The following is a 17,087-nucleotide window of genomic DNA, read 5'->3' as shown; positions in this document are numbered from 1 at the left end:
CATACAAATCATTATCTCAAAGCATCGTACAAGTTTTGGCCTTCATTTAAATGAAGAATTATAATTATAATTGAATTATTTTAAACATACTTAAAACACGAACTTTTTAGATAATAGTGGTCGTTTGATATATTAATCTTAGGTCCAAATGTATCAAGGTATATAAATAATAATGATTTAGTGGCGCTACAACCTTTTCAGGTCTGGGCCTCAGATTTCTGATCAACGTCAATCTAATAAGACTGTTTGGGTCAAACCGGCTTGGTTTCCTCACAATGTTTTCCTTCGCCGTTCGAGCGAATGTTAAATGCGCACGTAACAAGATCTTAAATGCACGGGGATAGAACCACCTCAGGGATGAGAGTCGCACCCTGAAGCCAATAGACCAACACTGCTGTATTGTTACAGATAAGCTGAACTTAATTTATCATACAATCAATGACACATGTATGTATATGTATATATGTGTGTATGTATACCACAAGAGAAACGAATAGAGAGCGGAGATAATATAATCAATGTAGAGGGTCTACCGATTGATAATCATTGAAAAGATTAATATGAATTTTATGTTTATCACAACTGACTTTTATAAAATCAAAACAAAATCTGAAACGCAAATAAAACAAGAAAATATGAGAACAAAAACAATGCAATAAAAACGTGATAATTTGGTCAGCAGATTAAGGCTAGAACATAAATCAAAGTTGTTCAAAAAGTAAGGATTTCCGGAGTTGGATAACTCGTTTATATGAAGGATATGTTAAAATACACTACAGTTTCCTTTAGTAAAAAACGTAATTAGTATTGCAAGTTCAATGATACATTACGTGTATCTTTAATGACTCTGCATTCAACGAATGTATTCGAATTCTATTTGCCTTTGTAATAATTATTTTTCTATTTTGCGTCTGAGGTGGAACACGTCTGCTGAACAGCATAATGCTAAGCTTGGGGCCAGTTACAACCACAACGCGCACACATTACATAATTAAAATGTAATAAAGTACTTTTTCTTTCTTTTTATAATTTTCTGTTATTATTATTTTGTGGTCTGCGGGTGTGTTTCGTTAGTTATTAATGTAATATTATGTAATAATTGTATTGTTTCAGTACTTTAAGTTTTAAGTAAAGGAATATTCTCACTCTTCTTAAGTTGAAGATGCACCAAAAGAGACTTAAATAACTTTCATCATTCCGACTAATTAGTGGACAAGTTGTGTAAAAACAACATTTTAACACAGGTTCCTTATTTGCTAACCGTACATCAACATCGCATGAAATACCTTTGTTCGTCTAGGTGGCGTTGATTCCACTTCGTAATGTCTGTACTGCTCCGAAGACCGTCGCACTTCCCTTCCTCGTAAGTCCTCCATCGATGATTTTTCTTCTCCCCTCGTCAGCGTCGTCACCTTCCTGACAATCCTCGTCGTAATCCTCCTCTGCCCACTGTCATCTTTCTTCGAGATCTTCGTAGACTCCAGCGAGGAGCCTAGGACCTCGGTCGACAAACGTTTGTTCGTGTGAATCGCCTGCATTTCCGATATGCCCCTTCCACCCGCTGAAGTGGGCACCGCGAGCGCGCTTTCACCATCATACTCGAAGTGCGTCTGGTTACCCTCGTGGACGATCCTGCCATTGTATGACCCTGAACGGTAACGTTCCACGCCTGGGTAATTCCCATCATACACAGTCTCGTGTCTCGTCAAACTCTCTCGAAGACTTCTCGGAACAGATGGCAAGTTCAAGCTCGTTGTTATAGGTGAACCGACCTCTGATTGTGGTTTCTTTAAACTCGACTTTAACGGCTTCTCGTCCCCTTCGAGGGTTCCTTGAACGAAGAGGCGCTTACTGCTGCCCTCTTTCACAAATCTATACATGGACATTCTCGATTCGTCAGGCCTTCATGGGCCGGCGCATACTCCACACTATAATGGCATTATTTCCTTATTATTGATTCGATACGCGTTCCACTACAGCACAACCGTGTGACAAAACTGGTGATCTCAATGGACGAGATAAGTGATTTTAAAGAAATTGATTTTATTTCTCACAAAGCTCGTTAGAACTGGAACCCGATTCATTAAGTATCATATTTTTCAAGAAAAAGCTAAACTGGTGAAGAAAGTGAACGTCTGGTTCAATACTTAAGGCTCGAACGGATTATAGTCACCGAGCCGTATTTGGGAAGATGTACGAATATGGTTCGGCCCTTCCGGAGTGACTGCGTCAAGGAAACGCTTTGGACGGCTATATCCTAGGTATGAATAAATATCGGCGTCTATGTACGCTGTATTTTGTTGCTTAAGGTAATTCAGAGTTGGCACGCACGAATATTAAAATAATATATTTCTCCACTTTGAAAACTGATGGTTTCGCAGGCGCAAAATACCTGCCGAATTAAACCAAACAGTGACACATACGTAAGTACAAGTGTACCTTGACCTAGACTGACGTAAGTTATGTAAAATTAAGCACGGCTTGAATTAAAATGAGGTGATGTAATTCACTTGTCATTGATATACTTCATGCGCATAGAAATTATTTGGTATTGAAACAAATATGTTTTGACATATCTATTATCTGTGGACCAGGGCATAATGTGACAATTTGGTTCAATATCATCCGTTTCCAAACCAATACCTTAACGGAGCATTAAATTATGAAATTGCATTTTTGGCTTAAGGAACAATTACTTGTAGTATTTTATTAAACACACTTTTATTTTAAATAATACTTCAGAGTATAAAACATATAAACATACATCGATCTATCATAAAGGATATTGTTCAATCCAATCAAAGTTCATCGTGCGATATCACTCCTTAGAAGCCTTATTAGGGATGATGGTAATCGGTAAGGATAGATAAACTATAAATTAATTACGTTTGGTAATACGAAACCTCACAACTGCTAGATCCAAGACGTTTCAATGGATTTTCGTTTGGATTAACATTAGCGTCTTCAAGAATTCACTTATTAACAATAGAGCTGCTTATGTATATGAACTTTGCTATATTTTGAAATTGAAAATTGTCTTTGAATAGACTAGGGTGGGTCTTCCGTTTATGCTACGCACTGTAATAAAGGCTTTTATTATTTTATATTTTATATATGTTACTTATATTCATTGGCCGCACCAGGCCCGAGACAGACACGACTGATACCGGATGGAGGAGGCGTATATCTAACGGTGGACAAACCGAAACCTGACAATGCAAGCATATGATGCTGTTAAAAGTAGTTTTTTTAGGATCCATATTAAAAATAAAGGCTATATCATTGTTTTGTCATCACTATTTCCATAAAATTTGTAGTCAAAACATTGAAAATTTATCAACAAAGATTCCGCCAAAGAGCGTAGCAATTCTTAAAAGGCAAACTCGCGAGCCCTCTGAGTTCTGACATTGAGTGTCCATGGGCGTTTAGTAAGGGGTTTAATTGAGATATATGAATACGATGATAAGCCCTTCTAAATTAAAATTTCAACTGCATATATGTCCCAGACGTAACTTGTTACACGTACAAATGTCACGGTGCAAAGGATGCTAATTGCGCGTTCACACTCCGCCTCGACCTTATTCGCATACAACAATACATTTATTGTTTCCGATACAATTTTGTAAGATTTTACAATTCACAAACTATCACTGTACAATAATTTAGGGTACCATAATTTTTACAGCCCACATCTCAAATTATGGTGCAATTTTAATAGGTTTTTTACTAAGTGCTGCGCAGACGACGATATATAGACAACACTACAATGTTAAGAAGAAAATGGTTGGTTTATTTGGTTTATAGAAAATTTCTTGGCAGCAAAATTTACAATTAGAGCTTGTCTAATACAGCCTACTATGTTATTTAACAATTTATTATAAATTGTCGAATTTATGTTAACGATACAGCAATCTAAGTAAAGAACGTATCAAAATTGCACAATAAGTTACAAAGTCGACGTGGGCTGTAAAAATTACGATCTATTAAATTATTTATACAATACATCATGGCGACAATTAAACAAATGGGTTGCGTAAGTATTTTTTGCGGGGGACACACATACACCCACGGGGGCCTTCGTTGACCAAATATGAAAACGTGTGATAATTTTGATAAAAAAAGAAACAATCTTAAAATCTCTCTTATCATTAAAGTTTAGTAAAGAAATTGCAGATAAATTTAAAAGAAAACTGTTTTTCTCATTCCTTATTACACCCAGAAAACTATTTCAAAAGAAAGAAATTCAGACAGTTCGATCAAAGTATTGTGTCTATTAATCGGAAACAATTATTGTCCCATCACGAATTGGAGCCGTATCACGAAATTTTATAATTTACACTGTCTCCCATGGTAAAATAATTTATAACAAAATGTTAGTCAAACTTATAACTTCATAGGATAAACAAAATCCAAACGAAACACTGTCGAAGTACTACGTTTGTTTATGTACATAATTTCGTATTTATATACAAACATAACAGCCTCACGTTGTAACCTTGAATAATGACTTTAATGGAGAATTAAAATTTATAGTTTTTGCTAGAATTAAGTAATGCCACTGTACTTTAAAACCATCATATATTATTTTTGTAACAAAGGACTCGAACCACATCGTACCAAATACGAAGGATAACTTTGATTTAATGGACACTCAGAAACCATTAAATATTAAACCAAAAGAAATACAGTTACAATCAAAAATAAATACGTAAATTAAGTACGATATAAACGAACGGGTTATATAATAGAGGAATACATAGCCCTACATAACCTAAACTTATAACATTAAACTTAGTAAAACAAAAGCTTAACGCGTATCGAATCACATCACAGACCACACGAATCCGATTTATTATTTAAATCGATTTAACGATCTCGTTCGATTGTCGTTGCGCGCGCGCTGTTCGGTATCTGGCAGGTGACTGCCGGTGCTCGCTTGTTCGCCGGCTAGTGTCTGCTCGCGAAAGTGTTCCCAGCTTATAACAGTATTATCGGATAAAAATACAGTAGATATTTTAAACAAAGTCTTTGTTTTAATAAAGCATTTGTTAACATTTTTTTTAAATAATTGACACTACACTACTGTATATACATATAACAACAAATATATGTTGTTTTGTAGTTTTCAAATAAACCTACATAATGTAGCATGTAGTAAAATAATAGATTTTTTAAGCATACATTTTCATTGGCGCTTAAAAAGAGTGGCGGAAAGTTTATTGCCAGTTCTTCTCTTCCGTTCTACGCCCTTGATTTGAGAACTGGCAGTAAATGTAGAATTAGAAGCATTTAATGTATATTTCTTTTTCTCACGTTTATAAGTGTACATTGTTACCTGATTTTTGACTTTACATTCGTTTAAACTGTTTAAGTCATATGTGGATTCTAGAATCATATTTTCTTTGCGTCTATACGAATTCCGAACTTTAAATATAACAAATAAATCTTGGGTTGTAGAGTTTAAGTGCACAGTCGCTAATAAAAGATTAAAGTTGGCGCCTGGTAGATAGTAGCGATGACCCCAGAGGTGGTGCTTTCCTCGCTCAACGAATAAGTATGGCAATAGGAAATGCCAGCATTAAAGGTACACTGCCAAACTAGTTTAAAATTGTTTTTTATTTTCTGTTCATTTTTAAATGTTATGATTATTACTATGTTGGTTGAGAATATTGTAAATACTGTATATTTTTATTGGATACTACTGTAATAACAGTGAGTGAAGATGCACTATTGTCGGCGCTTTGCTCTCTTGCGCATGTCGAAGAGCACCAAACCATGACTCGACTCACGATTCACGTGGAAATGTGAATAAAGGTATGTTTTCTTTTGTATTTCATTGTTTTAGTTTAGACGACTTTATGTTCGTTACCGGTTCTTAGCAATGATAATAGAAGAAATACAGATAATATTTTTTTTTAGAAATGTGAATCTGTAATAGAGTTGTATTGGTGGACTGATTGGTTCACTACTTTAATAATTCAGGACATTATCTGTTGTTTAGGAAATAATTACTCTACTTCACGACTAAATAATTTCCATACAAATGAATTTCTTGAAGTCGTAGTAAATTGGCCGTTAACATGTCAATGAACTATCTATGAGTCTAAATATATTAAGATTATATACAGTATTGATAACATTGTAACATTACCCACATCCGAAATCCCATGAAATTAAATCAAGCGTAAATCTGTCAACTTTGAAAAAAAAAACGTTTCCTCAATTATTTCAACTATATTATATTTGTACGTCAGAAAAAGGCCTTTACGAACCTAACCTTCTAAGTAATAAAATATAGATTAAAGGTTACTTTTATAATAATAAAAGCCTTTTATTTCAGATACTTTACATTTATATTTCTTTCATCTAGCTTCCTATATAACTGTGTACGGCTAATTCGAATTAGGCGAACATTTTTATATATAGATCAGGGGACAAACGGGCAGGAGGCTCACCTGATGTTAAGTGATACCGCCCATGGACACTCTAAATGCTAGAGGGCTCGCGAGTGCGTTGACGGTCTTTTAAGAATTGGTACGCTCTTTTCTTGAAGTCGAAATATTTTTTAAAATTTTACGTTCACTATACTTGTCATGTATTTTAGATTTTGAATAAATATATTTATAAATTAATGTTAGATTGTAAACTTATACTGAAAACAATGTGTTACAAATAAAGTCCATCACTAACCTTATGTTTTTATTATAATTTTTTTGAAACCTAAAGCAGCTATTTCATGTTCCAAATGAGTATATATTATATTGTTAACACACAAGATAGAGTTTTAAATGTAACTAATTTCAGTTTTAACGTATTAAAAATTATGCGTAAATAACGCAGAGACTTTTGAAACATGTTTGAATTTATATGAATACCAATTATTCGTCTTATCTTAGCAATACTGGTGAGTAGTGCCCTCATGGGCAAAGCATATAGAACATTGTACTACATAATTAGAACATAAAAAAATTAATGCATAATTTATGAATTGTATGGGAGTTAATTATAGCCAGACTGCATTCTTTTACAAGCCTACGTTTTACTATTTATCAGAAGAATATTACATAATTTTTGAAGTGTAAATTATTTTTTTTTTTTAATTCCTCTGGGTTGTCAAAGAAACAAAGAGGATACAGCGAAAGGTCTTAGATAGACAGATACAAAGGAAGATGATTCCGCTTATCTCTAGTAGGCCGTATACCTTGCTTGTCTTAAAGTTGTGAGTTCTAAAAATATTTTTACGTATTTTGCCGTCAAAGTTTTCTTTTCAGTATAAATATAATTTCGTTAAAGTTGAAATCTACTGTACGATGGGTGATGTTAACAACACATATATTAAACCAAGAAAGTTGATTACAGGCTTTATATAGTTGGCGCCATCTATTGAGCATCGCTTTAAAGCTCGACTAAGCTTATACATATTGGCGCCATCTAGCTTCGCTGATATAAACTGGTAAGCAAGCAAGCGGCCCAGTTCTCTGACAACTTACCATCATAGTCTGCCAGAGTTGCGTGTACAAATAAATAATTAAATACACAATATTCTAACTTTATCATCATAATATATCCTAGAATGTCTCATATATATTTACACATTTCTCAGTATATTTCTACAAAGCTATGATAGAGGGCGTTGTAACTACATAATTTTAATTATATTTACGTAAACATATCGAAATATTTACAAAGCCGAATTCGAATTGAATCAAATTATCATTCTTGATACAATTTAAAACACACCCAGTAAAATTAATTTTACATAGAGACTTTATTGAAAGCTTTAGAACAAACGTAAAACATCACCTATAATTATTTCGTAAAATTTCGAGAAATGACTGTTAATTATAATGTAACATATACAAAATAAACCTATAAAGTGGCTTTAAAAAAAATCATGTTATTCAAACCAACTTGCTGTTTAAATGGATTCATGAAACATGATTAATTGCAGTGATTACAGGAGACAGCTATTATTTTGTCATAACAGTGTAAAATAAATTTTATAGAAACAGACCTATAGGTTTCTTATCGAACATATTTGTTACGTAAGAAAATAAATCTCTGGACAGTGGGTGTACTGTAGGCGACTGGAACATCTGTGCTGCGGCCTTGTCGCCCACCGTACAGTACTACTTTTTGTGACATATCGAGGTAAAGTGAATGTTAACTGGACTGAAATACCGAAGCGCTTTAAGGAAATAGATGTGATATAAAAACTTACATTCATTAACAGGCAGACATATTTATATATATTTCATTTGGCTGTCCATTAACTCACTGAGCCTACCTCGCTAAAGTGAGTTACTTAGAACATATAAATTTATTTGAAATTACAAAGCATCTGCGTACATAACAGGGATTTATAAAAAAACAACTATGTTTATTTCTCGACTACATATTAATATCATGTAAACGATTATGTTATGCGCGGGAGCATAATTAAATATGCGGTATGGAAATTGATGTAATTATAAATGTAACACATGCTTGACATATAATATAAACATATTATGTATTTATAATTGTGTTAGTGTGGTCATAGAACAACGTTATACGTTACGATCACAAACTCACGTAGAATAACTATAGTCGAAATTAACGAAAAAATATGAAAGTTATTTCACAATTTTAGTATTGTAAGCTTCATTATTAGCCTTATTTTTCATGTCATGTAATTTCTAAAATTGTTATGTAAAATAAGTCTACCTATAAAAGTAACATAATATAGGGTCCATATAATAAATTTATATTTTTTTTTACTAAGTATTTCACTTTACAACTTGTGTGTTTCAAAATTAATGTACTTAGGACACATTTTAGTTTTAAATTCCTCGGCTGCTAAGATGTTAAAAAGACTTTTCATAAACGTGTTACTTTTCGCTTCCCCTTTTCGCAAGCATTCCGAGGGTTGGCGGGCGTTCATCAGGGCATCTTGCTGCGCTTCTGAACAATGGTGCTTTGATTTAAAGCCTAAGATTCTACAGCCAAGACGTGCGTCTGTCGATGGAGGCTGACCACCGTCTTGCCTTGCCTTGCCATTGATAAATGATCATGAAACTGATACAGAAATCTGAGGGCCTGGCCTAAGAATCTTGTCGCGCCACTGGTTTTTTTTATTTATTATTACTGCAACAATATTTATATGGCAAAACAACGTTTGCTGGTAAACTAGATTTATTAATGAATTGCATTAAAGTGTCCTGTCTTGAAGAGCAAATACACTTTAACAATTCACATAGTTAAAACACTATACACTATAAGGCTTGAAATAGATAAGTAGTAGTGAATTAATTCAACTGTTTTGTAAACAGTACGGGGAGCTATCACAATAAATTAACAACCACTTTGCATTAGGTGGGTCTACACTGAGGCGAAAAATTGCAAACAAAAAGTGTAAACTGCGATTTAAGACAGACATTTGTTATATTCTTTCACAATCTTACTTCTTCTAATATAAACACTAAGTCATCCTCAGGAATAAAGTTAAACGTCAGAAACTGTTCCACGAAGTGCTTACAATACTAAATATTGGACTGTGACGTATGTGACAACATCACCCTAAATCGCGGTTCCTCTGTTGACCTTTTAGAACCATTACGCATAAAAAACAGCCTCGCGGTTAAGCGAGTTTAATCACAGGGGTCGTACATTCGCTTCGATATCTATCTACGCGGCGCAATTTTCACGTCAGATTTGTACAGTGACAGTGGTATTGTCAAACGTGAATTAGCGTATGTCAGGCTAATAATGTCAATCAAACATACGCAGATATGTCTGACCCTAAACACTTTATGCTTACATTTTAAGACACAGATGCAAATTTAAAACCATTATTCTTATATAGTGTGAACACAGCTCACGAATTATTCATATTGCATTTAAATCTATTGTCTTTATGTTGGCTTGGAAAGGACAAGGCGAGTGGCGCCAGACTCAAGACCGCCTAGATTCTAGATTGTCAGACCCTTGACCTGTCGCTTATCTTTGTTTAAAGCTGTGGCTAGAATGACTGACGATACTGCGATAAAGCTCGCTATCGTAAAGTTGTGGGGAGCTGAATATAAGAAACAATTGGTATACTTTTCTATAAAAAAATGCTTCTACAATTCTGGCCCTACCACCTTTTTAGGTGTGAACTTTAGAATTCTCAATCTGTTTCGAAATCATATGGTTCTAACAGGCAAGTAGGTGATCAACCTCCTGTGCCTGACACACGCCAGTGACTTTTTTGGGTATAATACAAGCCGGTTCTGACGATGTTCTCCATAACCACACATAGAAAGTCCCTAGGTGCACAGCCGGGGATCGAATCTACAACCTCAGGGATGAGAGTCACACGCTGAAGCCACTAGGCCAACACTGCTTGTACCCCAAAGTTAGCAGTCGTATTGGGCTTGGCATGGATGAATTCGAGATGGTCGCATCTGGGCTGTATCATTCCAATCCCGACTGGGACAAAATTCACAATTATTATTGTTCTAATAAATTAAAAGTTCTATATATTAATATTGCTGCGAACTCGACTTCTTCGAAACTCTGTAACTAAGAAGAATAATTTAATATTGGTACCGCGAATTCCCAAGCCAGTTCACGATGAGTGAAATACAACAAAATTAATGTAAGTCACAGAGCATCGGCGATGTAGGTCCTGCGGCCCAAGTCCACAAATTTGGGTACAATAATATCTCCTCCATAGATGACCTTATTTACAACTTCAGAAAATTTATTTATTTTCAATATACCTACAAGTAGTTACATTTGTCACGGTAATATAGACATTCTATGTCTATATATGGTTCGCGTAATCGCGCCACCCACACACTTAACTCACACAAATAACAAGATTTCAAGATTTTTAATTATCGTCACTTGATGTTGGTCTGATTAAGTAATCCAATACAATCATTATTTTAATATAATACATATGAAATACCTAAATCCGTGAGAGATTAAAGCTTTTTATAAATTTGACGAATATTTAAATTATCGTAACGTAGAGTTTCTTGCCAGTTATTCTTGCCCGCTCTACGAACCGACTTGCGAACTGGTAGTAAATGTAAATTAACAATTAATTTTACTTCTTTTCTGACGTAGGAAAAGGCCTCTTTAGAAGCGAAATTTTATCTGGATAGTTTTCGAGGATTTTAATAAAAACTGACCAGTTAAGTCTGCCATCTAACTCACGTTTGAATAAATTTTAAACTTATTCAAGTTATAAGTGTTTAGCTTAAAAGCAGCGCCATATCTGTATCTCTACCAATATTTATGATATTCAATTTAGATGTTTAGACGTAAATTCGTAATTCAGACGCGTATCTGCGTTCAATATGTGCCTATACAAGAATTTATAATACAAATATTGACATAACGAGCCGAAATTAATAAAATGTTCTTTACGTATAGACAGTAACGCTTCGAATCACAACCAAATCCAATTCTGCAAAGCGCGCATTCGAGGTGATACTTCTACGAATCATAAAATTTTCTATACAACTCATATATAATTTGAAATAACTAACATTTATAGATCACAACGATGGCATCACCACCTGAATTAAAGGAAATATCCGTTTCGCATGGAAATATGCAATTTTCCTGTCTCCGCAACTTTGATAAATCTAGTTTGACTATCCTGTTCTGTCATATTTATTTTCATTTAAAAACAATTTTACCTGAATCGGTAATGTGTATGAGCATTTAAAAAATATGTATCCCTCTTAAACTTTACAATTCTCACCAGTCAAACATTAAATATAGTTTTAGCTGAATTTTTTAATAGATTTCGTTTCTTATGGAAAAGCTTATTTGTAAAAAAAAGACTATAGTGACACCGTTTGATCATGTATCATGTTACCAGCTCACTGAGTATCGCTGTGTGGCATATTAATTATAGAAGCTGACGGGACGGGCTGATAAAGGGTAGTCATCGCAAGCACACCTATTTTTGTGGGTGCGTTGACATCCTTTAGGGAGGAGTATGCTCTCTTTCCAAACAATAAGAGGTCTCCCAGGGTAGGCCGTCACCGGCAGTCGATACAGTTCACTAGTTCGCATTCGTAAATATATGTTTGTCGTAATAGACATATACCCGATATAAGGCGATAATATATATTCTTTATAGAATATTTGCGTAAATATCAAGCAGACACAAACCCAGCTACGGACAAACACACCCCCATAATTACCGAGCCCATCTGATTTCGAACCCAAGACCTCCGCTTAACGTCTTCTCGGAAATCTCTGTAGCCTTTGAGCCCCCGCAACTGGTTAAAAAATTAACATTAGATTTTTTTGAAACGGCTACATTGCTCCATAAACGCTATTAAGTAATAATATTATCATAAGTCTCAATATCTGTTTGAACAATTTTGTATTAACTTAATTAAATAATATTTTAACAGCAAAGGATTGGATCGCTTTGCTCCCTTCCATCTTTCCTTGACAGTATATGGGTTTATTTAAGCAGCCTCTCTTGGACAGGCATGCCTTCCAAAATAATAATAAAAACGGAAAAAAGCTCATTTTATTACGTGCATGAAGCTTTTAAAAATACATCTAAATCTGATGACTTACGAGTTGGTACATATATAAAAATATATATGTATCAGTATACTTTAACAATATCAAATGACATTTTCGTTTACTTATATATATCTCTCCTTGATAAAATTATCACTGTCATAATCTTTGTTATCCGTGATAACAATCCGACAAAACCGTATCATTAGACTTGCCGGAATCAAAACATTCAGCCAAAATATATACCGCTATGCATATAGATATATCATTTCTATGCAGAAATTCTAACGACCTAACAGCGAATTCGGAGTAACTGCAACTGGGACTTCAGGGAAATCGTGATAAACTTTTTACCGATGTATATGTAAACTGTAACGAATAAATTGTAAATGAATGTTTACAAAAGCAATTAATTATATAAAAATGTGTTTATTATAACAATGCAAATGTCTAAGATTTGGGAACCTGTATCAGGTCTTCCATAACAAACTAAATAGATTTTTTTAAACTGTTTACAAACGTTAAAAGGTTAAAGGTTGGTGGACTAAGACTCTCATTAGGTCCGTTGTGCGTCAAGTCATGACTAACTAAGCCAGTCAAGCTCCTTCCAGAGGCACTGTTTACAACAAATTCTTCTCTCAATTATTTCCTGTGAGTGTGTGGGTGCATGTTAGTGAATGAGGTAGTGTAATGTGTACATTACACTACCTCACTACATGAGACCCAATCTCATCAGCATCACCAACTCTGCGTCAGGAGTGTTCAGAAGCCAGTCCTTTTTTTAATTTTGGGGGGTTAGGTAGAGCTTTGATTGCCGAGAGAAATTTAATATTCATTTTCAGAATTTGATTGTCATACAATGCATGATTAGGAGCTTCAAAGCTGGCGAGCCAAATAAGGCGTCTTCAATGCGATGGCGTCATTTGAAATGTCACATTACGTGAGTTCAATCTACTTTATACTTTCCATTTATTATTGCGTAAATGTCCTGACGAGGTGAACTGGTAAACGAATTAAGTTCACGATTTTTTTTATCTAGTCCTATTACAGTAGAACCCTTTAACACGATCACGCTTAATACGATTTCCCGTATAATACGCCACTTTACGCCATTTTCTGCAACTTGACACTTATTTTATTATATTCGTCATCCCGTTGAATATGCCCGAGAGCAGCAGCCCCGCCCGCTCGTGAAGAACCCGAGATACATCAGGGTTTATTGGATATTCTTCCATTAATGACAATGTAGCACCGTACGAAATTCAATCACAAAACGAGTCCCTAAGTGATAACGATGAAGACGAAGATGAGTCAACTCCGGTTTTCTCAAAAGCCCAGGCATTATCAGCTGTTAATGATTTAAGAAACTATGTTGCTTCTTTGGATCAAAGCGCAGACGCACTGCAAAAGTTGAATTATGTTGAAATTATTTTAATTGCTAATGCATTAAATAATGATATTATAATAACACTAGGTATTTAATGTAATTTATAAATGTAACAAAATTAGAACATAATACATAATAATATGTATACACTTTCTCGCTTAAGACGCGTTTTTGGTAGGGTCCCTGAGAAATCGTCTTAAGCGGGTTTTACTGTAATATTATAGGTGTTTAACATCAAGCTAACGGATGAAGACTATAACCTATTATATATATTGAATAAACGGGCAGGAGAGTCAAATAATGTTAAGTCATGAACACTCTCGATGCCAGGGGCTAGCATGAGAATTGCAATACACCGCTGGGCTGGTTCCACATAGTGGTGGTGCGCGACAGAAAACGCTTAGTTGTGGAACGATGGACGTCGAGGTGATACGAATGGAATTTCGTATTCTGCCATCATGTAACTCAGCAGGTATTAATCCTAACAAAAATTCGAGCTATTCCGAAGATTTAAAGAAATCTACCAATTTGGCGTGCTATTTTTTCTTCCACAAATAAATCTCGCCAACGGACTCTCGAGCCAGCTTTTAACACTAATTTACTGATTACGTAACTAAATCCAAATATTTTCAAGAACTTTCATCACATAGGACTACTAGTGATATGTAAATAAAATACTGATTCTTTGGTTAAGGTCAAAACGCACCACACGGTACCCGTACGTACGCACTTTAGGCGAAGAACATCAATGAATGATGATCATCAACTAATGACATTAATGAATTTTTACAAACAAGGAAAATAATTATATGAAGCGAACAGAACTATATAGAATAGAAATAAATACTTTTTGTAAATCAATTTGGTAAAAATTTAAAAGAGTTTTTTTTAAAACTGTTACTCTTTCAAAGCTAAAAACAATTATTACGCAACAAAATTGTTTTTATATACATTGCTTCGTAAAATTGCATCAAAAGCTCGTTATAATAGCTAATCGGAAGAACCTTACACAAGTCTAAATTCAATATCACGATTTGTGTAGTCTTATTCAAATTCAACCACGCACGGCAATAATACATAATTATACCTAAAGAATTATGTACAACCACAGTTCGGTTTTGTCCTCCATATTTCATAATGACAAAATAACATGTTTTTGTCCGTGAAACTTTTTAATTATTCCATTTTAATTTGTAAATATTTATATTAAATATCAATACCATGTAAAAAATGTCTCAAACGTTTGAATTATTTAAGGCGCGTCGGTACTTAGCTCAATTTAAACAGTTAAGGTCAAGTGGATGTCGCAAAATCTAGCAAAATAAAACGCAAGCACATTAAAATCTAGTACAAGGTAATAGAAACGGGCAAACGCTTTGAGGAAAACATTCGAAAAGGAATATCATTAAATAGGCAATTTAACATTACAACAAATAATTAAAATAAACAATTTCCAATTAAGATTTCCATTTTATAACGGTATAATAGAAGATTTAGCATACGTTAGGTTGTTAACATTATATCCTAAAAGGACTAACTTAATGAGAATCGTACTCATTAAAAAAACAAGGCTCCAAATGGATTAGATTTAAAAATAAATATCACAAATAATACCTTTAAAAAACTTAAAGATTTCAATGCCACCATCATACTATATGATTTCGTGGCTTAAAGAACAATTCACTAACCTGGAAATGCAGAATGATGGTCCATATTAAGCCGAGGGTTAGTTTGGGGTTGCCATCGACGATGTCTTCAGCTCGGATGTTGACCAGCTTAATCTTCTTGTATCGGAGGAAATCCAGGGCCATTTGAACGTTCTGTAGCATGTGAAAACGCATCCGACCTCTCTCCCGCGGCTGAAAGGAGAGTTTTATCAGCATTTGTGAATATGTAAAATTTTATGCAGGGATAGCCTCCCATATTCATATTCATTATCCAATTCATTTCAGATAAACGGCAGTCTCACTTAGCGCAAAGTCTGGACACTGAATCTTGCCTAAGTATGCATTAGTCAATGACACCCAAGACTGAATAGAAAAAGTATTTTTTTAATAATTTTATTCATTGCAAGACGACAGTGCTAATAAAATAAAGTGGAGGTCAACTGGAGGCTTCATCGGCACTGTTAGGGAAAAAATCAAATGAGTGCAACGATATAAAATATATATGTACTTAGACATAAATAAAGGAACAAAACATATATAGAACTAGCTGCCCCCGCGAACTTCGTTTCTCCTTAATGTGGTTTTAGTTAACCTTAATACCGTGACACGAAAGAATACACTTCGGTCTAAGTAACACGTAAATAATAATAAATAATTGACTTTCATGGTATTTCGTTTACTACAAAATAAATTTAATTTATACTTTAGCCTCAATAACAAGTGGTAATCATGATATTGAATCGTAGCTTATATGAAACGTTTGTCGGTTTACCATAGCAGTGCCATCTATTGATTACTTACTCAATCCAGTCGAAAAGTATCGACATCGTTTAGAATCTTTTGGAGTTAACAGATAATTGTGACTGTCAATTAATTATAGACAAATAATTTGCAATAAAATAAAATTGCGACTATAATTAAAGATCTAAGCTATCCTATCTCTTAAGTTGGACCAGACTGCTCACGGTGTGCCAATTTAATTTAAAATCGGTAAAGTAATTTAGGAGTCCATCGCGGACAAACATCGTGACAGGAGATTTATATATATTAAGATATATAATATAAGAAGATAATGAAAGTGACACATGAAAAAAGGATACATGTATCACGATAATTTCAGTTGGATCAGGTAGTATGAAAGTTAAAGTAAAGATATTATATATAAATACACCGTTACTAATACCATATAAATAGTAAGAAGTTATAAATAATAATAATAGACTAATACAAAAATACTCATCAAGAAAATTATCAATTGATACCAACGAAACAGTTCAGGTTTGTTAAAATTGGCATCGCGAAACCACACCCAAGCCATACTTTAAAGTAGTCTTGCTTGGGCTTGCCCTTCGCAAATTCATGTTATCGTAAATCACGCCACACCCGACTAAACGATGCCTTCCTAACATGACATGCACGGTCTTTTGCCAGCTTTTTCATTTATCTAATATTTTAAAAGCAGCAAGCTTAGTTAAACGCAAGTTAAATTGAAATATTTTGTTGGAATAATAAAC

General features: G+C 34.2%; 1 protein-coding gene across 25 annotated transcripts in view; it reads right to left on the bottom strand.

The window, feature by feature from the left end:
* Positions 1-17,087, bottom strand: part of LOC123714728 (dystonin) — a 256,193-nt gene that overhangs the window by 117,648 nt on the left and 121,458 nt on the right. For 16 of the 25 annotated variants that reach the window (XM_045669164.1, XM_045669177.1, XM_045669159.1 and 13 more), the window contains exons 1-2: positions 4,836-4,903; positions 1,287-1,928 (exon numbers count right to left, since the gene is read on the bottom strand). In XM_045669164.1, the coding sequence (XP_045525120.1) occupies positions 1,287-1,886 (600 nt within the window). In that variant the 5' untranslated portion in view covers positions 1,887-1,928; positions 4,836-4,903. Of the gene's footprint in view, positions 1-1,286; positions 1,929-4,835; positions 4,909-15,594; positions 15,766-17,087 lie in introns of those variants that run through there. The other 9 variants (XM_045669172.1, XM_045669170.1, XM_045669187.1 and 6 more) reach the window with 4 other exon arrangements.

The sequence above is a fragment of the Pieris brassicae genome, chromosome 9 (genome assembly GCF_905147105.1).
Source record: "Pieris brassicae chromosome 9, ilPieBrab1.1, whole genome shotgun sequence".
NCBI lineage: Eukaryota > Metazoa > Arthropoda > Insecta > Lepidoptera > Pieridae > Pieris > Pieris brassicae.
This window is presented reverse-complemented; position numbering and strand designations above follow the sequence as displayed.